Genomic DNA, 23,536 nt, shown 5'->3' with positions numbered 1-23,536 from the left:
TCTATTCCTCCCATTCCCACTTTCTCTTCTCTAATTATTTCTCTCTCTCAGGGTCACCTTTGCATGCTCAGAAATATGGACTGTTACTTGTCAGGCGATTTCTCCTCCTTTGGTTTTCTGTCTGTTTGAATATATCTGTTTCTATCTCAGACTTAATAAAGTTTCACCCTCCAGAAATGTTGATATTGACTGTATCTGAATTGCAACTCTATTCTTTATTTCACGCTGGCAAACTACCACAGGTGGTAAGAATCTAGCTGTTGTCTTTGGTAACAAACACACACCCTGACTGATCTCTYTCTCTCTCTCTCTCTCTTTTCTATTCAACATCTTACTCTGACACTCAAAGTTTAACCTCCGGAGGGCCATGAAAGCCAAGGATTGAGATTAAAAAATGTTTTAAGAAAGTAAAGAACATCCAATAATACAATCATTATTCTATAATTGGAAATACCATAATTGGAAATAAATGGCTAATAAAAAGTGACTATCTTAAAGTATCTTTTCATGTCCTTGGCTCCCGTGTGTGTTTCTGGGTGGCTTTCTGTTAAGTATGTACTCAACTTCTGCCTCTATACTCTCTGTCTACACTGGCTTCTCTCTCAATGCCTGTCACTCTTTACACCCTCATACCCTCTGGTCTGTCTCATTCTCTGACTGCCTTGTGTGTGTGTGTGTGTATATATAGTGTATATAGTGTGTGTTTGTACTGGCTGATCATAGCATGCAGATCATTCTGTCTTCCATAGTGTTTTAGTGGAGCTTTCCTGATCTGGATCTCTTGTTGTTTTCTGATTCTCTTTGTTCTATTGCTTCTAACACCACCAGTTTAACCATGCGTTTAGTTCCATATTCCAGCCATTCCTATTTGTTAACCAGACCTGRGTGACAGTAGCCTGTAGTGTGACTGAGGGGGGAGGTGACCAGAGGTTAGGTCAGACCTATGACACATCAGACCAGTGTGATGTACTGTACTACACATCCTCCTGTACTTATGGGAACCGCCTCCTGTACTATTAGAGGCACAAGCCTCACTGTATTAGTGCAACGCCCCTGTACCTTATAGTGGCTACAGCCTCTCTGTACTTAGGTGGCACAGCCTCCCCTGTACTTAGTGGCACGTCCTCCTGTACTTAGTGGCACAGCCTCCTGTACTTAGTGGCACAGCCTCTGGCACGTCCTCCTGTACTTAGTGGCAAGTCCTCCTGTACTTAGTGGCACAGCCTCCTGTACTTAGTGGCACAGCCTCTGGCACGTCCTCCTGTACTTAGTGGCATGTCCTCCTGTACTTAGTGCATGAGTCATACACCTGCATAGGGTTATCTCCTCTTAACTGTACTACTCACTCACTTATACACACATTCTCACAGTTTATGTACCTCTGACTCCACTCCTTACTAATGAGTTCTCAACACCTCCCTCCCATCACCACTAACTACCCCATGTAGTGTAGATGTGTCCAGGAGAGATGTTGGCTGTTGTTCAATATCACCTCTGCCTCCCTCTGTCTGTGTGTGTGTGTTAACCACAGTCCCAGGAGGAGGTGTGTGACCTGCTTCATGCAGCCCCCTTCCAGAACATCCTCCCCAGGGTCTACATCAAAGGTATGTGATACAGGTCCAGGTGTGTGGATCCTGATTGAGATCAAGGTGGATGGGGGGGATAAGGCAGTCAATATTATGCATATCTGACTGATGTGATTGGTGTAGTAACGTTTGTTTGTGTGTGTGTGTGTCTGTGTGTAGAGGGGGAGCGTCTGGAAGTCAGGATGAAGAGGCTGGAGGCTAAGTATGCTCCTCTCCACCTGGTGCCCCTCATCGAGAGGCTGGGGACCCCTCAGGTGAGCTCTACCTGCTTGTCATCACCATCCATACCTCATCACCTTGCTCTCTGTCCTGACCCACAGCCGTTAGACAGTTTCGGCAATCTTGGTTTGAAATGTAGAAATTTGTAAGGGCAGCCATATTGGCACCAAAGTTCCAAAACAATTAAACTTTCCCTATTTTATCTGCTCCACCTTACTCCCTGTTCTCCTTCCTTCCTTCATTCCTTCCTTCCTCTCCTAATGTTTCCTTTCCTCCTCWTTTTCAGCAAATAGCTATAGCCCGTGAGGGGGATCTGTTGACCAAGGAGCGTCTTTGCTGTGGCCTGTCYATGTTCGAGGTGATCCTTACAAGGATCCGTAGTTTCCTGCAGGACGCCGTGTGGCGAGGCCCGCCCCCCACCAACGGCGTGATGCACGTGGACGAGTGTATGGAGTTCCACCGCCTCTGGAGCGCCATGCAGTTTGTTTACTGCATACCCGTCGGCACTCACGAGTTCACCGCAGAGTAAGTTACTGTAGAGGGCATGGCAGCGTACACTCACACACACAGTAAGGAGTGACTTACTGTAGGGGGCATGGCAGCATACACTCACACACACAGTAAGGAGTGAGTTACTGTAGAGTGCATGGCAGTGAACACTCACACAAACAGTAAGGAGTAAGTTACTGTAGAGGGCATGGCAGCGTACACTCACACACACAGTAAGGAGTGACTTACTGTAGGGGGCATGGCAGCATACACTCACACACCTGTCTCTTATACACATCTAGATGTGTATAAGAGACAGCAGTTACTGTAGGGGGCATGGCAGCGTACACTCAGTAGTTCCTGTGCGTATCCTCTGCAGGCAGTGTTTTGGTGACGGGCTGAACTGGGCAGGCTGTTCCATCATCGTGCTGTTGGGTCAGCAGCGCCGCTTCGACCTGTTTGACTTCTGCTACCACCTGCTCAAGGTGCAGAGGCAGGACGGCAAGGATGAGATCATCAAGAACGTGGTGGGTACACACTGACGCTACGCACACATCTACTTTATTTTWACCAGCATGCTAACACAGAAGATGACACAATAGATTAAGAGATATGTCAATTGCTGGCTATTTTTTATATTTTTTTATATGAGAAGAGGAAGCTCACCATCTTTATGGTGGCAAGTCCTTTGCTACTTCAATCCTGGTCTGGTTTTAATTGTATCATTAGATTCAAACCCCATCTCTATATCTATCTATCTATCTATCTATCTATCTATCTATCTATCTATCTATCTATCTATCTATCTATCTATCTATCTATCTATCAATCAATCAATTTATTTACAGCCGCTGAAGAAGATGGCTGATCGCATCAGGAAGTACCAGATCCTGAACAATGAGATCTTTGCCATCCTCAACAAGTACATGAAGGCTGTGGAGACGGATAGTTCCACCGTGGAGCATGTCCGCTGCTTCCAGCCACCTATACACCAGTCCCTGGCCACAACATGCTGAGAGGAACTCACACACGCTACACACATAAGCCACACATGTCCCACAAACTATACATACACACACGCACCAACCCAAATCATCCCCACACAGTCTGCCTCTCTTTGGCCTTGTACTCAGAYTCTCAGAGCCTTAGGATTCCAGAGCTCTGTCTGACTGTACACCATTTTGGCACCAAATATTCCATACCAATGACATTCCATTTTGCATTCTAGAATGCAACTGTCTTGGAACTTTTCATGTCAACATGGCGCCCATTAAAAAGTGTAAATCTCAAACTGAGTTTTCTGAAGTCTGAATATTTTAGGCCCATAACCACAGTCTAGTTTTAGAGGTATGGGTATTTTCAGATGTTCGTTTTTCTGTTCTCAACCCATGTGACTCTCACACCCAGACACAGCATCCCTTCTCCTGTCACTGGAGCTATATGTCACATGGATGGGCTCAGTAATACACAACTGCCAATCCTGAGTGGTTACAGATCTGCAGTAACGCCCTGCTTCCCCTCTAGTCACAAYCAACAGTCTATCAGATACCTCTGAGAAACCATTTAGTGAGCATCAACAATCAACTTACATAAAAGATGATAGATATGCTGGAATAATCTCCAAAACCTCAGCGCATACAAATAATCTGATTCTGAAATGACCTATAACCTGAGATTATTATTTCGTAGATGACGTAYGAAAGCAAACCTAACGATCATTTTATTGAATTGCTTAATGAAGTCCACAAAGGTGCTAAGTATTAGATGATACTTAATTACACCAAAGTCATCAGTGGCATTTCCCCCCATAACATCCATCATATGATCATCACACAAGTCAAGCTGTCCATTCATTCATCCCAGATACTAACRTRTGTGTCCCAAATGGCACCCTATTCCCTATATAGTGCACTACTTTTGACCAKCTCCTATAAGGAATAGGGTGCCATTTGGATGCAGCCCACATCTCCCTGGACATACCCATGCTTAGTAAACCAGTGTCATAGGAGTAGTTAGCCACACCTCACCTCTTCTCCCCTCACACAACCCTACTGTTTCAAATAGCATAACAAGGACACTTGACTGCTTTTCTTAGTTGATTTATTTATTTTTCACTTATTTGGGGGGTTTTAGCCTCTGAGTATAATTTTTATTCAGTTCCATTCTCCGTTGTAAATGTCACTGTTGAACTAAAAAGAGAAGTGTTGAGTGTTGTAATTGTTATTGTTTTTAATTAATTATTGATAATTACATTTTTCATCCTTGGTATAACTTGCCTCTTCTACTGACGAGAATCCTCACCTACTTTTTGATTTCTTTCTGTCTTGTCAGTTTATTGAACATTTTTATATTCTGTATGTGCGCTTAATACAGTGATATTGTTTACCATTTTTATATTCTGTATGTGCGCTTAATACAGTGATATTGTTTACCATTTTTGAAATTATTTACAAATCTTCATCTGCGTGTGTGTTTTATTTTTTATTTTTTTCGGAGTAAAAAAAACGTTCGAAATAATTCTTGGTTGTCAAAGAACAAAAGAGACCAGGATGACTTTACTGTATTAGATAGATTTGTTCAGAGAGTGAATGGAAGATGTTGGTAGGATCACACGACCAATCCAACTCCTGTACAGTTCATTCCCTCTATAGAAGAAGAATTAAAGGAATCAAGAAGTTGCATTTTCACTGTTTAGGTACGAATTACACACAAGAGATGGAGAGAGGGCAATTTCCTAAATATATTCAATATTCCATATTGTTGAATTTTTTTTTTCTTTACCAGTGTCATCAAAGTCTTTTGACCCTGTTTTTTATTCTTATGAAGGAAAGTTAATCATTACACCCATGAAGGAGCGACCACATTTTCAGTTTGAATAAAAAAACAAAATGAAGTTTAGTTTCCTGTAATTGTTACAATTGTCCTTTTTATTATTTTAATCCACACAACTACACCTTCATGTTCATTGAATGGGTGAATCTATTGATAAGTAAAAGTTATCAGTGCATCATTTTCCAACATGTTAGCATGACAAGAAGAGCGATATATTGTAAAGGGTACGTTTGTGACAGGCTTTTGTTCATGATATTGTTGTACAAGTGATCATGTTTTGAGATACAAAAAAGGAGTAAAAGAGAATATAAAGATGTACAACGAATGGTCCTGCAAAAGGAAATTAAATTGTATTTCCATGAAATAAAAAATGTGTTAACTGAAAATGTACTAAGAATCATATATGACCGTGTACATTGTAACTTGAAAATTCTGTATGCATTTGAAGATAGCCAGATAGTGTATCAGAAGTCAGTGGGCGCTGGCGGAAGTCTCGTTTCCTCTGCTCTGATTGGTTAAATTCCTGTCGTCTTTTATCAACGTTATGACGTTGCTAGTTTTGAAATTTCAGCGGGACACCTTACGTGTTGATACTGGTGTTTTGAATTTGAATCAGTGCGTTAGAACTCTTCGTGCGTCGCTATAACTTTTAAACTAGCTACTAATTTTCTAGTGAACTATTTCGTCCAAACTTAAGCCATGTCTTTTTCAAGAGCTCCAGTGAAACGATTTAATGAAAATATCGGTAAGTTAAATAATGATTTAGCTGAGCAAACCTAGCCAACCAACGTTGCTTTCTTTGGCCATAACGTTAGCTGCTTTAAGTAGCTAGCTAAAACGTTAGCTAGATTRGCGCTAACGTAGCTATCCAACAATATTTTGTATACAATTGTTTACTAACTATCTAGTTAACATAAACCTAGTRCAGGGATGTCTAACGTTACTCCAATCCGCCAAGCAAAGGGCAAAACAAGTCCACGTCGGTTACGGTAACTAACGTTACATGCCATTACATTAACGTTAATTGGATACCTATGTTGATAGTCAGGCCAATGTCTTTACACAGGCAGCCCAATTCTGATATTTTTTTCTCTCACTTTTGACAATAATTGAGAACATGAGAATTGGGCTGCCTGTGTTTTCATCATGTTTTGTCCAGGCTGCGCCCCAGCACCGGGCACATACGAGCTGAAACCAGGAGAGGTGAAGGGACCTGCCTCTTTCCACCGGTCAGAGCGCTTCAAACTGCTCAAGGCCAGTGGTGGTGAGTTTAACTGTCAGACAACTGAAGCTCTTCTCTAAAAAAATAATTATCATACCAAATAACTTTCAAACTTTTGACAGATCTGTCAAGTTTTAGAACACCTCATTCAAGGGGTTTTCTTTATTTTTACTATTTTCTACATTGTAGAATAATAATGAAGACATCAGAACTATGAAATAACACATGGAATCATGTACTAACCAAAAAAGTGTTAAATAAATCAAAATATATTATCTATTTGTGATAATTCAAATAGCCACCTTTTGCCTTGACAGCTTTGTACACTCTTGGCATTCTCTCAACCAGCTTCATGAGGTAGTCACCTGGAATGCATTTACATTAACAGGTGTGCATTGTTAAAAGTTAATTTGTGTAATTTCTTTACTTAATGCGTTTGAGCCAATCAGTTGTGTTGTGACAAGGTAGTGGGGTATACAGAAGAAAGCCCTATTTGGTAAAAGACCAAGTCCATATTATGGCAAGAACAGCTCAAATAAGCAAAGAGAATGACAGTCCATCATCACTTTAAGACATGAAGGTCAGTCAATACTTACATTTCAAGAACTTTGAAAGTTTCTTCAAGTGCAGTTGCAAAAACCATCAGGCGCTATGATGAAACTGTCTCATGAGGACCGCCACAGGAAAGGAAGCAATGAGAATGAGAAGGAAGCAATGACAATGAGAAGAAGAGACCTTCTTGGGCCAAGAAACACGAGCAATGGACATTCGACCAGTGGAAATTTGTCCTCTGGTCTGGAGTCCAAATTTGTGATTTTTGGCTCCAACTGCTGTGTCTTTTTTAACATCATAAAGAATGGAGGAGGAGGTGTTATGGTGTGGGGGTGCTTTCCTGGTGACAATGTCAGTGATTTATTTAAAATTCAAGGCACACTTAACCAGCATGGTTACCACAGCATTCTGCAGCGATACGCCATCCCATCTGGTTTGCGTTTAGTGGGACTGTCATTTGTTTTTCAGCAGGACCATGACCCAACACACCTCCAGGCTGTTTAAGGGCTATTTGACCAAGAAGGAGAGTGATGGAGTGCTGCCTCAGATGACCTGGCCTCCACAATCGCCCGACCTCAACCTAATTGAGATGGTTTGGGATGAGTCGTACCTCAGAGTGAAGGAAAAGCAGCCAACAAGTGTTCATCATATGTGGGAACTCCTTCAAGACTGTTGGAAAAGCATTCCAGGTGAAGCTGGTTGAGAGAATGCCAAGTGTATGAAGCTGTCATCAAGGCAAAGGGTGGCTATTTGAAGAATCTCAAATATAAAAAATATTTTGATTTGTTGAACACTTCTTTGGTTTCTACGTGATTCTGTGTTATTTCATAGTTTTGATGTCTTCACTATTATTCTACAATATAGAAAATAGTAAAAATAAAGAAAAACCATTGAATGAGTWGGTGTTCCWAAACTTTTGACCGGTAGTGTACAGCCTAGATGTTTTTACTTTCTACACCATTGTAATTTCACCACTCCCATTTTCTCTCCATTCAGCTCCTTTCATCCCACCACCATCTCCTTCTAAAGATGTGCCCATGTCACCTGTGGCTGTGCGTAGGACCATGTCTGTGGATGGCCTGGTAAGTTGGTGTTTCTTTTTTATTTTATTGAATATCCGAAACATACAATATACTTGCAGTGAAGCCGCTCAACAACTACACCACACCAGTCATCCAACAGACTCCCCTTCAGAGCGACACACAGAAGCATCCAGGGTCAATGTCCTGCTCAAGGGCACGTTGACAGATCTCCCACCAGGCCAAAAAGCGCTGAACCCAAAACCCCCACAGTTACCCAATAGCTGTCCCTCAACCATTCAAGACCCCCCCCCCCCACAAGAAGAAAAATATACAATTCATTCCATTCCCCACCCCCAAGAACCCCAATGCACCAACAACCAAGAAAATGAACTAAAGAGAAAAAGAAAAAGACAGAAGAAAACAGCAAAACAACAATGCAAAAAAGGACATCAAAGACAACTAAATCATAACAGCAATGCCAACGTATATGTTTGTCTGCATGTCTGCCACTATTACATGTACAGTTGTGGCCAAAAGTTTTGAGAATGACACAAATAACATTTTCACAAAGTGCTGCTTCAGTGTCTTTAGATATTTTTGTCAGATGTTACTATGGAATACTGAAGTATAATTACAAGCATTTCATAACTGTCAAAGGCTTTCATTGACAATTTACATTAAGTTGATGCAAAGAGTCAATATTTGCAGTGTTGGCCCTTCTTTTTCAAGACTCTGCAATCCGCCCTGGCATGCTGTCAATTAACTTCTGGGCCACATCCTGACTGATGGCAGCCCATTCTTGCATAATCAATGCTTGTAGTTTGTCAGAATTTGTGGGGTTTTGTTTGTCTACCGCCTCTTGAGGATTGACCACAAGTTCTCAATGGGATTAAGGTCTGGGGAGTTTCCTGGCCATGGACCCAAAATATCGTGTTTTTGTTCCCTGAGCCACTTAGTTATCACTTTTGCCTTATGGCAAGGTGCTCCATCATGCTGGAAAAGGCGTTGTTCGTCATACTGTTCCTGGATGGTTGGGAGAAGTTGCTCTCGGAGGATGTGTTGGTACCATTCTTTATTCATGGCTGTGTTCTTAGGCAAAATTGTGAGTGAGCCCACTCCCTTGGCTGAGAAGCAACCGCACACATGAATGGCCTCATGATGCTTTACTGTTGGCATGACACAGAACTGATGGTAGCGCTCACCTTGTCTTCTCCGGACAAGCTTTTTTCCGAATGCCCCAAACAATCGGAAAGGGGATTCATCCGAGAAAATGACTTTATCCCAGTCCTCAGCAGTCCAATCCCTGTACCTTTTGCAGAATATCAGTCTGTCCCTAATGTTTTTCCTGGAGAGAAGTGGCTTCTTTGCTGCCCTTCTTGACACCAGGTCATCCTCCAAAAGTCTTCGCCTCACTGCGTGCAGTGAGGGCACCCTGAAGCTTTCTTCACAACAATTGATCCGCTCTCCTTGAAGTTCTTGATGATCCGATAAATGGTTGATTTAGGTGCAATCTTACTGGCAGCGATATCCTTGCCTGTGAAGCCCTTTTTGTGCAAAGCAATGATGACGGCACGTATTTCCTTGCAGGTAACCATTATTAACAGAGGAAGAAGAACTGATTCCAAGCACCACCCTCCTTTTGAAGCTTCCGGTCTGTTATGTGAACTCAGCCAACATGACAGAGTGATCTCCAGCCTTGTGTCACACCTGTGTTAACGAGAGAATCACTGACATGATGTCAGCTGGTCCTTTTGTGGCAGGGCTGAAAAACAGTGGAAATGTTTTTTTGGGACTATATGTAAATTGCCATCATACAAACTGAGGCAGCAGACTTTGTGAAAATTAATATTTGTGTCATTCTCAAACCTTTGGCCACGACTGTATGTGTGTGTTCTTGTATGCTTTTATTTGAATRAGTGTGTGTATATGCATGTGTACACCTGCACGGCATCAGCCTCAGGAAAACCGGCATTAGCTGTAAAAACACTGCCCCTCAGTGTCATTCAAACGTACGTTTTAGTAAGTTGGTGTTCACATAATAAACATAACCTCCTGGTTGGCACAGCCACATCATCAAAATAACCTTGTCAGATTTGACAGTTTACTCTAGGAACTAAATGGAAGCAAACATAATGAAACTGGGAGGGATCTACCTCAATTTGTCAAATAGAAACTCTTGTTTTTCTGTTTGGGGAAACAGTTTCTGTTGCAAAATGTTTTGCAACGGAATCCGACTAATGGTTTCACCCCTGGTGCTTTAAAGGGATAGTTCAGGATTTTGTCAATGGAGCCCTTTATCTACTTCCCCAGTCAGATAACATCATGTAAACCATTTTTGTCTGTCCAGTATGTTCTCAACTAGCCTACCTGGTTAAATAAAGGTTAAATAAAAAATAAATGAAGGAAGCCAATGCTAACTAGTGTTAGCTCAATGACTGAAATTCTACAGGAACACCTAGTATGATAGTTTTTCCCATACAAGCTGTTCCCGTAGACTGAGTCATTGCGCTAACGCTAGTTAGCAATAGCACTAATTTTAGTTGGCAGCTTCCTTCAAACTGAATGCATTGGCAAAAAAATGGTATCCATCATGAGTTCATCYGACTCTGGGGGAAAATAAATGAAGGCTTTCATTGCCAAAATCCYGAACTGTCCCTTGAACCTTAATGTAATGKCCTTCTGCAATTCATTCTTCCATTCCTCCTTCACCCAGGTTGATGGGTCCATGTCAAAGAAAGACAAGAGCGGCCTATCAATGCAGATGAAACAGCAGAAACTCCTGGAGAAAGAGGTAGCCTAGTTATACAGACTGGTTTGAGGAGAAAAWATATATATATATTGTCTTGTCTGCCCCAATAGCATACATACATTGTCAGTGTTACCAGTTAAATGAAAATTAAAGTGACGAGATTTATCATGGATGTGGACAAGGTTTTCCAGTTATCACAGCTGCTCTGACCTACCTTACTGCACGCTTTATTTTTTCCCTTCAATCTAATGCACTGATCCTCCCTGTCTCCTCCCTCGCTACTGTAGATCCGGGCCCTGGTGCAGCAGCGCGGGGAGCAGGACAGGCGCCTGGTAACCCTGGAGGAGGAGCTGAGGAAGGTGGAGGCCAAGCTGTTGTCTGCGGTCAGGGAGAAGACTGGTCTGGCAGCTAACGTCACCACCCTGGAGAGACAGCTGGCTGAGCTCAAGAAGACTAACGAGTTCCTCAAGAACAAGGTAGTGTGGTGTTTGATGGTAGAGTCAAAMGTTGGTATGCTCAACTCAATGGGTTGCTTTCCTAACAGATTTGACCAAGTGCTGAAATTAAAAGCTATTTCAATGGAGAATCTCAATTTTTAAGAATGCTTTTTAGTCTTGGACTAGGCTTAATCTGTGCTTGGGAAACCGGCCCAATGRTCTTAAAGCAAAAGTCTTTAACTGCAGGGTTAAAAGGGTATAATCTGGGTCTAGTTGACAAAACAATACTATTATCGGGTACTACCACCAACTTGTTCAATAAGAAATGTTCACATGTTCTGTTTGTACCTTGTTTTGTAAATGTCTGATTGTGTTCCACCAGGTTTCTGCAGACACCACTAAGAAGAGGATCCAGTCTCTGTCTATGGAGCTGATGGAGGCCAGAAACAAATTGGACGTCAATGACCAGGTATGAACTAGAGGTCGATCGATTAATCGGAATGGCCGATTAATTAGTGCCGATTTTCAAGTTTTCATAACAATCGGAAATCGKTATTTTTGGACACCGATTTGGCAGTTTTTTGTGTGTTTTATTTTAYACCTTTATTTAACTAGACAAGTCGGTTAAGAACACATTCTTATTTTCAATGACGGCCTAGGAACAGTGGGTTAACTGCCTTGTTCAGGTGCGGAACGACAGATTTTTACCTTGTCMGCTCAGGGATTCGTTTTTGCAACCTTCCGGTTACTAGTCCAACGCTCTAACCACCTGCCTTACATTGCACTCCATGAGGAGCCTGCGTGGCAGGCTGACTACCTGTTACGCGAGGGCAGCAAGAAGCCAAGGTAAGTTGCTGCTAGAATTAAACATATAAAAAACAATCAATCTTCACATAATCACTAGTTAACTACACATGGTTGATGATATTACTAGTTTATCTATCGTGTCCTGCGTTGCATATAATCGATGCGGTGCCTGTTAATTTCTAATGGAATCAAAGCCTACTTCGCCAAACGGGTGATGATTTAGCACTGTCGTTGCACCTAACCATAAATATCAATGTCTTTCTTTTAAAATCAATACACAAGTCTATATTTCCAAACCTGCATATTTAGTTAATATTGCCTGCTAACATGAATTTCTTATAATTAGGGAAATTGTGTCACTTCCCTCGCRTTCCGTGCAAGCAGTCAGGGTATATGCAGCAGTTTGGGCCGCCTGSCTCGTTGCGAACTGTGTGAAGTCCATTTATTCCTAACAAAGACCGTAATTAATTTGCCAGAATTGTACATAATTATGACACAACATTGAAGGTTGTACAATGTAACAGCAATATTTAGACTTATGGATTCCACCCGTTAGATAAAATACGGAACGGTTACGTATTTCACTGAAAGAATAAACGTTTTGTTTTCGACATGATAGTTTCCGGATTCGACCATATTAATGACCAAAGGTTCGTATTTCTGTGTGTTATTATGTTTATGATTTGGTATTTGATAGAGCAGTCTGACTGAGCGGTGGTAGGCAACAGCAGGCTCGTAAGCATTCATTCAAACAGCACTTTTGTGCGTTTGCCAGCAGCTCTTCACAATGCTTCAAGCATTGAGCTGTTTATGACTTCAAGCCTATCAACTCCCGAGATTAGGCTGGTGTAACCGATGTGAAATGGCTAGCTAGTTAGCGGGGTGCGCGCTAATAGCGTTTCAATCGGTGACGTCACTCGCTCTGAGACTTGGAGTAGTTGTTCCCCTTGCTCAGCAAGGGCCGTGGCTTTTGTGGAGCGATGCGTAACGATGCTTCGAGGGTCGCTGTTGTCGATGTGTTCCTGGTTCGAGCCCAGGTAGGGGGCGAGGAGAGGAACGGAAGTTACACTGGCAATACTAAAGTGCCTATAAGAACATCCAATAGTCAAAGGTATATGAAATACAAATGGTTAGAGAGAAATATTCCTATAATAACTTACAACCTAAAACTTCTTACCTGGAATAATTGAAGACCTCATCATGTTAAAAGGAACCACCAGCTTTCATATGTTCTCATGTTCTGAGCAAGGAACTTAAACGTTAGCTTTTTTACATGGCACATATTGCACTTTTACTTTCTAATCCAACACTTTGTTTTTGCATTATTTAAACCAAATTGAACATGTTTCATTATTTATTTGAGGCTAAATTGATTTTATTGATGTATTATATTAAGTTAAAATAAGTGTTCATTCAGTATTGTTGTAATTGTCATTATTACAAAAAAAAAATGTCCGATTTAATCGGTATCGGCTTTTTTTGGTCCTCCAATAATCGGTATCGGCGTTGAAAAATCATAATCGGTCGACCTCTTGTTCATACACGCGTTCAGCACTACCCAAAGTGTTCAAATATTCAGATTGAAATATGCTGTGTAGAACATACTAATATGTCAAATAAATTAATACGTTGGCTCTATTCATGGCATTTCTATCTGCAAGGTTTGGTGACTGAAAGTGGCCCTGTTTACACACCATTTACTATCCTGTCTATCTAGTGGTGTTTGCCTTACCTCTTTCTCTCTAAATTATTAATGTGTGTGCTGATATTGTGTTTTTGTTCAGGAGCTGAGTTTCCTGCAGGTGTAGTATGGATGGTTGAGTGACTGACAGTTGTTGTCCTATCAGGAGCTGAGTTTCCTGCAGATCAGTACAGAGGGCCAGGTGAAGTTGCTGGAGACAGACCTGGAGGCAGCCAGAGCTACACTCACCGCCCTGAGGGAGAGGAACAAGGACCTGGGTGAGACCACCTGACCTCACTGCCACATTGTTAACCTGCCTAGTGCTTATCAATCAATGAAATGTTTTTTATACAGAACATTTCTTACCAACAAARTCTTGTTCAAAGTTCTAAACTAAGAAAGGTGAGAAAGATGAACACAATTTAAAATTAAGAGATGCATTAAAATAGTCAAATAAGCCTGKGTTTACTCCTTACCCCTAATATAGTACCTGGCTTAGTTGGACTAAAAAAAAMTATWWAAAAAAACGTTTTTTTAAATGTTTTGTTTTTCAGAGGACCTCCACCATGACACCAAAGTCCAGAACGAAGAGCTGGAGAATGATATGGATACGCTGCAAGGTAAGTTGTGTGTTTGTGTCCATTCTCCCATCCTCTGTATAATTCCTCCTTTWGATGGCATGATTGTAACCATGTGCTGTATCCCTGTCTCTCAGCTGTGATCCAGGAGCTGAGAGAGGAGGTCAATGTTCTTCAGGGTTACCTGGACACAGCCAACGACCACATCCAGGTACTATATACTGGTTACTGAGGGAAGAAACATGTAAGGAGACGCACACAAAGCAAGCCAAATGAAACTAGTTCAGACAGGACAAACCATTCGGTAAGGGAGAGGAATGGTAATAAAAATCTCAATTAAAGGGAATGTTTCCAATTTATAGGGGAGGGGAGAGCTTAARGGAGGGATAGAAGGAAGTAGAGGTTGATGCTTAGAGCTGTGTGGAGGGAGGGAACAAGGGATGAAATACTAACATTTTAAAACATTTATTTAACCTTTATTTAACTATGCAAGTCAGTTAAGAACAAATTCTTATTTTACAATGACGGCCAAACCCTCCCCTAACCCGGATGACGCTGGGCCAATTGTGAGCTGCCCTATGRGACTCCTGATCACGKCCGGTTGTGATACAGCCCGGGATCGAACCAGGGGCTGTAGGGACGCCTGTAACACAGATGCTGTGCCACTCGGGAGYCTGTTAAACATACAAATAACTGAGGGAAGAAATGTGTATGGAGAAACTACTTGACTGGTCAATGATCATGCTTACATCGGGTTTTCAACGTAGACAGAAAATAATTCTAATTGAGGCTGTTATAACATGCTGTTGTGTCTCCTTAGGATCTGCGTATGAAGCTTCATGGGAAAACCGAGATGGTGAACAGCATCTCTGAGTCTCAGCAGGAGAAACTGGGGTGAGCAAATGCACATGTCCTCCCTGAACAACTTCTTTCAGAGTCATTGAAATTCAGGGTTTATTTTTCTGTCCTCTTGACCTCTTCCTATATTTCTGTCTACGTTGAAATTGATGACATCAGTTTCCAAGTTGTCTTGGTTGACATGCAAAACAAAAACACCTGATCTCACACCTTGTCCTTTTCTCTCAGCCATCTTGAGCAGAAACTTGAGCAGTGCACCGCGGAGCTCGAAAACTCTCAGAACACTCTCCGTCAGAAGGAGGAGGAGTCAGAGAAAGGTCAGCAGGACCTGCAGGCTTCCCGGGATGCTTTGCAGGAGACKGAGAAGCTTCTGGAGCAGCGAGAGGCGGAGCTGATGTCCTCCCAGAAGGCATTGGGAGAGATGGAGGTGCAGATGCAGCGGGCCAACCAGGAAGTGTCTGACTCCCAGAGTGCAGTGCGGCAGCAAGAGGCGGAGCTAGTGCGGCTGAKGGAGGTGCTGAGGAGGACAGGGGAGGAGCTGGATGAGAGAGTAGCTCACCTGGAAGAGAAGTGCAAGGTCCTGGAGGAGGAGAGAGGTACACAAACAATCCTAGTCCCTAATTATATTACTGAAATACCCTAAAGTACTAGACTCTTGATGGTTCCTTGTAGATCTGAAAGAATGGCTCTAATGGGAACTTATCTTAAGCAGATTTATCAGGAATTTTGGATCTTACCCTTTTCCAGTTTTCCTGAAGGGTCAGGTTTTGGGGAATTGTCTCTAGGTTGCTCTTATCAGTGGTGGGTCTATACCAAGTGTCTAGGTTGCTGTTATCAGTGTGGGGTCTATACCAAGTGTCTAGGTGCTGTTATCGTGTGGGTCTATACCAAGTGTCTAGGTTGCTGTTTATCGTGTGGGGTCTATACCAAGTGTCTAGGTTGCTGTTATCAGTGTGGTCTATACCAGTGTGTGCTGTTATCAGGTGTGGCTCTATACCAAGTGTCTAGGTTGCTGTTATCAGTGTGGGGTCTATACCAAGTGTCTAGGTTGCTGTTATCAGTGTGGGTCTATACCAAGTGTCTAGGTTGCGTTATCAGTGTGGGTCTATACAAGTGTCTAGGTTGCTGTTATCAGTGTGGGTCTATACCAAGTGTCTAGGTTGCTGTTATCAGTGTGGCTCTATTACCAAGTGTCTAGGTTGCTGTTATCAGTGTGGGGTCTATACCAAGTGTCTAGGTTGCTGTTATCAGTGTGGGGTCTATATCAAGTGTCTGTGTATCTGTCTTTAGTTAGTAGCCAGGGGAGAGTGGAGGAGCTGAAGGCAGAGCTGAGCCTCCTGCGGGAGAACAGAAGGAGTGAGAAGGAGGTGCAGGAGCAGCTGGAGCAGACACACGCCTCCCTGGCTGAGGAGCTGAAGCAGGAAAAGGTTAGTGGTGTTGGGGATGACTTGAATCCAATATGGCACCCATTAAAATCCTACATCTGACTCCCCTCTCGTTCTCCCCAGGAGCATGCAGCCTCCCTGGCCTTGGTGCTGGAGGGGTTGAGGGAGGAGACAGAGGAGGAGAGGAAACAGTTGGAGGATGAGTTGGAGGAGGCTCTAGGAGAGCTGTCGGTACTGGAGTTGCAGGACGAGCGGAGAGAGGAGGCCCTACAGGGTCTCCAACAGGAGAAGACAGAGTTGGAGAGAGAGCTGACTGAGACCAGAGCACTGCTAGACAGGTGAGGGGTCTGGAGGTTTAACGCGGAACTGAAAACGTGAATGAAATGCGCTTTGTCGGCTTTGTTTTTAACATCTTTTGAAATAGTGTTTCAAATAAGAGAAGTTGGTTGGCTGGCGTTGCCATGGAGTTTAGCTACAAGTTTAGCTGCAGTCAGACTGAACTGAATTGACGATTTTGCATCCAAAATAGTTACTCATTGTGCAGGGCTTGACTGAAAGCTCGAGTCACTTGTCGCCCCCCCCCCCCAAAAGGTCCACAACATCATTTCAGCAAGGACTCACTTTGCAAAATGAAGTCCATTGTTATTAATACAGAAAATCTGACAAATGTAGGCTTCAATCTGTCTATTGGCTTCTTTGCATATTCAGGCCTGTCTCAAAATACAACGCTGCCCCTTTAAGGCTCTCCTGGAGGATGGTTGGCCACGCTTCATAGCCAATAAAATATTGCAACGTAAAAATTACAACCAAATACTTTTTATGTCTTTGTAAAATAGTCACATTATTTAATTAATAAGCGATCAAAAAGCATATTTTTYTGCAGCAGCATTTTTTTCTTCACTTTTTACCTGTTTTTCTCCACAATTTGGTGATTTCCAACTGGTAGTTAGTCTTGTCCCACTGCTGCAACTCCCGTACGGACTCGGGAGAGGCGACGGTGGAGAGTCGTGTGTCCTCCGAAACACCACCCTGCTGAGCTGCACTGCTTCTTGACACACTGCTTGCGTAACCTGGAAACCTGCCGCACCAGTGTGTCGGAGGAAACACTGTACACTTGGCGACTGAAGTCAGCTTGCATGCGCCCGGCCGTCACAAGGGCGCAGTGGGACAAGGACATCCCGGCCGGCCAAACCCTCCCCTAACCCACGCTGGGCCAATTGTGCGCTGCCTCATGGGTCTCCTGGTTTCAGCTGATTGCGACACAGCCTGGGATCGAACCCGGGTCTGTAGTGACACCTCTAGCACTGCGATGCAGTGCCTTAGACCACAGCACCACTCGGGAGGCCCAAGGTAGACTRGTTCTAAGCAAGGTAACTAACTAAGATATGCTTATGTACTGTATCACTGATCTGAAACATTTAGCTTGCTAATGTAGCCTAAATGAAGTGTATGCTATTAGCTGTTTACTCTCTCATATGCAACTCCAAAAGCTTACGGAGGTTGTGAAATATGAACCTGAGACTTGCATGCTTTTGAAAATATAAATTGCTATTCTTTTCTATGCATGTCATGATGATGATGATGGTCCCAATCTACCACCCTACGCCTGCTCCCTACTAGGCATAGAATTCACCCCTCAGCTTAGTTTATAGAAGGGCTTACGACCAGCTGGTGCAACCTGCCCCTGGGGATTGAAAAAGACAACCCGGCGCCCCTGGGGATTGAAAAAGACAACCGGCGCCCCAGGGGATTGAAAAAGACAACCCGGCGCCCCTGGGGATTGAAAAAGACAACCGGCCCCCCTGGGGATTGAAAAAGACAACCGGCCCCCCTGGGGATTGAAAAAGACAACCGGCCACTGGGGATTGAAAAGACAACCGGCCCCTGGGATTGAAAAAGACAACCGGCCCCCCTGGGGATTGAAAAAGACAACCGGCGCCCCTGGGGATTGAAAAAAGACAACCGGCCCCCTGGGGATTGAAAAAGACAACCGGCCCCCCTGGGGATTGAAAAAGACAACCGGCCCCCTGGGGATTGAAAAAGACAACCGGCCGCCCCTGGGGATTGAAAAAGACAAGCCGGCCCCTGGGATTGAAAAAGACAACCGGCGCCCCTGGGGATTGGAAAAAAGACAACCGGCGCCCCTGGGGATTGAAAAAGACAACCGGCGCCCCTGGGGATTGAAAAAGACAACCGGCGCCTAGGGATGCAATACAATTCTACTCTGACGCAGTCTACAGAAATTGGGAGAAAGAACACTGCTTAAAATATTGCATCCGGAGGACAATCTGATCCAATAATCAGAGTAAATTTTAGATTTATTTTTKATTTTTTTACTTGTCCATTCAGGCAACTTAAATCTATATTCTGCTTGCCTGACAATTACATCTTTTTTTTCTTGTCCCGGGAAAGCAGACAAGTGTTAATGTCGAGCCCTGTTATGTGATTAAGATTAGGAATTCAGCACCTCCCCTTTGCTCAAACTGTTCCTTTCAACGTTGTTTGTTGTCTCCATCCAGGAGGAGCAGTGACGTGCAGGAGGTATACTCTGCTGCCATGAGGAGGCTGCAGGAGGAACACACCACCTCCCTCAGCAAGATAGGAGACCTGGCCACTGAACTGGAGAGGTACGGAGTTGACCTGTTGTTCAATACTAATGTGTTTAAAGGGACTCTTTCACTCTCCTTTCACAAAGAAAAAAAACACTTTCCTTCTTGTTTCATTAAAGGTAACTTGATGGATGAAAACATCTGAAACTGCATTTTAAGTGAACTGTCCCTTTAACTTTGGGTTAAAGTATTAGCAGTCATGGCTCTGTAAAAGCTGATTTATGGTCAATCGGATTCTGCAGTGTCAGTAGAGCATTAATGACAGTTCGGGGCAGTCATACTTCTTGCGCTTCGTGGAGCGGAGAAGAGCTGTTGTCTAGGAGGAAGTGAGTTTGTGTTTATACAGGACGTACCGCCCCCACCTACCGCCAATGCAGAGATATACGGAGCACTCTGCAATGCAATTTGTTTGGCGGGAGATGCATGGCATCGCCGTACGGAGCTTGATTTGGCATCCGGAGGCTCTGCATCTGTCACACCCTCCGTACGGAGCCTCCACACCACATCCTCAGATCAAGCATAAATCGGCTTTAAGACTTCAAAATGTTTATTTTGTTCCACCAGCTCCAGGCAGGCCCTGAAGGGAGCAGAGGAGAGGGGTAGAGCGCTGGAGGAGGAGGTGGAGAGGGTGACTAACCAGATGAAAGAAGAGATGGAGAGAATGAATCAGCGTAAGGAGGTGGAGTTGAAGAAAGTGAGGGAGGAGATGGAGGAGGAGCAGGAGAAACATCTAGCTGATCAGCAGGCTCAGGAGAAAGCAAGAGCGGAGTATGCAAGGTGAGCTCATCATAAGGATTCTTCTCAATATCTGGTGATTGAATGTGCAACCTCTGACGCTCTCCCTTCTCTCGGTCCCGCCCCCCCCCCCCCCCTCTAGAATGCTGTTGGCGGCACAGACTCGTCTAGCTCAGAGAGATGAGGAGATGAAGAGGGCTGAGGAGGAGGTGCAGAGACAGCTGCAGGAGGAGAGGATGGAGAAAGAGGAGGTTCAAAGGCTACTGGAGCAGGAGAAAGGAGAGAGGGAGGTGCAGAGGAGAGACTTGAAGCAATGGATGTCAGAGGAGGTGGGGAGGCTAGAGAGACTGGTGGAGGTGGTAGAGGAGGAGAAGCTAGCTCTTCAGTGCTTGGTAGGAGAGGTGCAGAAGGAGAAACTGAGCCTTCACAACCAGTTGGAGAAGATGGAGGATCAGGTAAAGAAAGACCTGCCCTGTCTAGAGAACCACATGAAGGAGGTAGAGAAAGAGAGGGATGATCTGAAAACAGTAGTGGAGATGTTTGAAATGGACAAACAGGGCCTTCAGAACCAGGTAGAACTAATACACAACCGACTGATGAAGGCAGAAGAACAGAGAGCGAGTCTCCAGAGCCAGGTAGAACTGATGGAAGAGAAGGTTTCTCTCCAGAACCAGGTGGACCCAGTTGTCCAGGAGAAGGTTTCTCTCCAGAACCAGGTGGACCCAGTTGTCAAGGAGACGGTTTCTCTCCAGAACCAGGTGGACCCAGTTGTCCAGGAGAAGGTTTCTCTCCAGTGGGAGATGGAGGAACAGAGAAGAGACTTTCAGAGACAGCTGGTGGCAACTCAGGACAAGAGGTGAGGAGAACCAGGAATCACTGACGGGCTGTGAAGATCAGGGCCTGTATTCATGAACTGTCTGAGTGCTGTTCTTGGATCAATTTCCCCTTTCAGATGCATGAATACATGAAATTGCATTGACAGGGGGGAACTGAGCCTGGAGCCGCACCCTACTCTGAGACTTTATGAATACGGGCCCAGATCATCAAGTAGAAGACAATGGTATTATAACACCAAAGGATAGGGTCTCAATACACTGTTCCAACTCTGTCCTTTCCTCTCTCAGTGATGCAGAGACAGAACACTGGAGGAGACAGTACGAGGAGCTCTACGCTAAGGTCAAGCCCTTCCAGGTCAGTCACAGCAGAGGCAAGGGGTCACCACTGCTGCATTATGGGAAATGTAGTTCCTCAGATGTTTTCTGTGTTGCTGCCAATGGTCATGTATATTCCCACATATGAGTAGAAGGGGTACACCCATCATTGACTTAAACAGGGGAGAGCCCATTCTACTGTTTCAAATTCTATGTTCCCCCCATCTCTTCCTCCGGTTGGTCTGGCCCTGCAGGAGCAGCTGAATGGGTTTGCTGCGGAGCGGGACGCGCTACTGAACGAGAATGGGGCGAACCAGGAGGAGCTGACCCGGCTCGCGGATGCCTACGCTCGTCTGCTAGGCCACCAGAACCAGAAACAGAAGATCAGACACGTGGTGAAGCTCAAAGATGAGAACGTCTCCCTCAAACAGGTCAGATGCCTCCACCTGGCTGACAGATTTAAATACTGTATAAGCATGGGCTATATTGATTGGAGTTAACAAAATATGATTATAGCAACACACACACTTTAGTTACCACCAAACTGTGGAGTAGAAGTTTCACCATTGTTTTCATATATCCACTTCTTTTAAATCCACGAAGGGAATGGGTGTTGGTAAAAGCTTTTTGGTGATCTACAGTCAGACATGATTGTAAAGTGTGTGTGTGTGTAGGAGCTGTCTAAGCTGCGTGCCCAGGTGTCCCGTCAGAAAAAGGGAGGCCAGCCACAACGCAGGGTTGACCCCACCAAAGCCTTGAACCACCAGGACAGCAAGGAGAACGAGCAGCCTGCTGCCACACCTCTCAGACAGGGTGAGTACACACCAGCGTTTCTTTTAGTGAGTAATTGACAGCATTTGGCCAATTTTTAAAGACATAGAAACCGTCACATGAACATTGTCTGACAGAAAATATCCTGATGAATATCAATCACATTGGCTGCATGGCAGTTGGTTCAGGTTGTCTTTCAATGGCATCACCTCTACTCTTCCTGTCTTGATCTTATGCTCCCATAGTGAACTTACAACAACTTGGCCCAACCTGTGACAGACACAGCTGTTTTTGGCTTATGGGAGAAGTGTTCATGTATTTTATGAATGCTTTTTCTAGATTAATCTACCCAAGAACTGACAAATGTCCACTAATGCTTGTTTGCGTCGGGTATATCTAGCTTTTACAATGTTAAACATTTCAAGATAGCCAGCTACAGATGTCGGGTCTTAATTTGAGCTAGATTGCTATAGCAGGAAAATAATCCTACAGCAACAGGAAATGTGGATTATAATTAATGGACATTTTTGTTGGGGCTGATAAAAATAAAACGTTTTTTTTTTTTAAATTGGGGAAAATCATGTCTGAAATTTGAGTCGAAATTGCAAACTTCAGAAGCTTTTTTTAAACCTGAAATGTGCCCCTCATCAGAGGACAACATAAATGTGCCCCTCATCAGAGGACAAACATTTTGTTACATATACATTTTATGGACATGGTGCCTTTTTATATGAGTTACTTATTACGTATGGATACGGTAGATAAATAGTATATTTGGGTAAAACTCTGTACGGACATTTTGACCGTCACAAATTTTCCCAAAGGAAAATGCTGCAACTAACTCTAATCCTGTCTCTTTCAGGAAACCGCTGTTGAAAGTTAGACAATGGACAGACCCTCATAGAAAGCACCAACTGGGTGAACAGGACACCTCCTGTTGAGTCAAGAGAATGTCATGGTCTTGCGTAATATTTAATTGTCATTTGAAACCAAATGCTCTGAAAAGCTACTTGGTGAATCAGTAAGGGGGGTGGGGGTGTTTGTAACCCTCTATGTTTTAGGAGAAACAAAGGCCTTTATTTTAACATCCTATAGAGCAATTATGTCAGTTTCGGCATGTAACATGCTCGTCATTCTTTTGCTACAGCATTCATATTAAGCACAAAATGTTTTTTGTTTTCTTCAACATAACATAGTTGTGTTGTACATGTTTAGCTCTATTCATTTTAACATTTTTTGTTTTGTCTAATCAACATTTTTGGTTGATTAGACATTCCCATCTTATTTCTAGAAGATGGGAATGTAACTTCTCTCTCTCTTCACTGTTTGACCTTTTTTACTTTCTTCCAACAGACTGACTTTTGTAAATAAAGCCCCATCTCTTTTCCTTCACACTGAGAAGCGGGAGGATTGTTTTAATTAAATGTATCGAGTGTGTTTTCCATAAGGGGTCCCAGTGGGATCATCCCATACAAGCCTGTTGACAGTACTGCTATACCTTACCCTTTACCTGACATGTGCCTGTTCATTCACAAATGGGGGAACACTTTGAAATGAAAAAATGAGTTAACATCGCATACCTATGAACTCTTATACTTGTTTGATCAGACACTACTGTGAACCAGCGTACCTGCTCGTCAGAGCTATATATTTAGAGCGGAGCCATCTTAAATGTTTTAATATCTTGATTTTAGGCATTCAGTTATTCAGATATTTATATTCCCCATGTTTAATGGGGTGCGTTTGTAAATTCACATGGGCAGAAACCTCAATGTCCCAATTCTCAAAATGCTGCTCGTCTCCTGACATCAACAGCCACACTCCGCTGTAGCCAGTAGAGAGCATTCTAGGAT

General features: G+C 43.5%; 2 protein-coding genes across 4 annotated transcripts in view; both read left to right on the top strand.

Moving 5' to 3' along the window:
- LOC111967213 (cytoplasmic FMR1-interacting protein 2-like) overlaps positions 1 to 5,192 on the top strand; it is a 7,700-nt gene extending 2,508 nt beyond the window's left edge. The window contains exons 3-7 of the mRNA XM_023992088.2: positions 1,532 to 1,604; positions 1,746 to 1,840; positions 2,092 to 2,330; positions 2,674 to 2,821; positions 3,143 to 5,192. Of these exons, the coding sequence (XP_023847856.1) occupies positions 1,532 to 1,604; positions 1,746 to 1,840; positions 2,092 to 2,330; positions 2,674 to 2,821; positions 3,143 to 3,310 (723 nt within the window). The 3' untranslated portion in view covers positions 3,311 to 5,192. The remainder of the gene's footprint in view (positions 1 to 1,531; positions 1,605 to 1,745; positions 1,841 to 2,091; positions 2,331 to 2,673; positions 2,822 to 3,142) is intronic.
- A 505-nt stretch (positions 5,193 to 5,697) lies between these two features.
- Positions 5,698 to 23,075, top strand: hmmr (hyaluronan-mediated motility receptor (RHAMM)). 3 transcript variants are annotated; one of them, XM_070444667.1, is made up of 20 exons: positions 5,698 to 5,871; positions 7,369 to 7,589; positions 7,897 to 7,982; positions 10,636 to 10,713; positions 10,959 to 11,147; positions 11,491 to 11,577; positions 13,763 to 13,874; positions 14,151 to 14,216; positions 14,312 to 14,385; positions 14,995 to 15,068; positions 15,261 to 15,628; positions 16,323 to 16,459; positions 16,541 to 16,755; positions 18,937 to 19,044; positions 19,591 to 19,803; positions 19,904 to 20,617; positions 20,886 to 20,952; positions 21,167 to 21,343; positions 21,587 to 21,725; positions 22,546 to 23,075. In XM_070444667.1, the coding sequence occupies exons 2-20, from the start codon at positions 7,376 to 7,378 to the stop codon at positions 22,557 to 22,559; spliced, it is 3,132 nt and encodes a 1,043-aa protein (XP_070300768.1). In that variant the 5' UTR covers positions 5,698 to 5,871; positions 7,369 to 7,375; the 3' UTR covers positions 22,560 to 23,075. The 3 variants fall into 3 exon arrangements, with proteins under 3 accessions (XP_070300768.1, XP_023847845.1, XP_023847848.2); XM_023992077.2 differs by lacking the exon at positions 7,369 to 7,589 and adding an exon at positions 6,286 to 6,390; XM_023992080.2 differs by lacking the exon at positions 5,698 to 5,871 and adding an exon at positions 6,306 to 6,390.
- The last annotated feature ends 461 nt before the right edge of the window (positions 23,076 to 23,536 follow it).

The sequence above is a fragment of the Salvelinus sp. IW2-2015 genome, linkage group LG8, assembly GCF_002910315.2.
Source record: "Salvelinus sp. IW2-2015 linkage group LG8, ASM291031v2, whole genome shotgun sequence".
NCBI classification, from domain to species: Eukaryota; Metazoa; Chordata; class Actinopteri; order Salmoniformes; family Salmonidae; genus Salvelinus; species Salvelinus sp. IW2-2015.
This window is presented reverse-complemented; position numbering and strand designations above follow the sequence as displayed.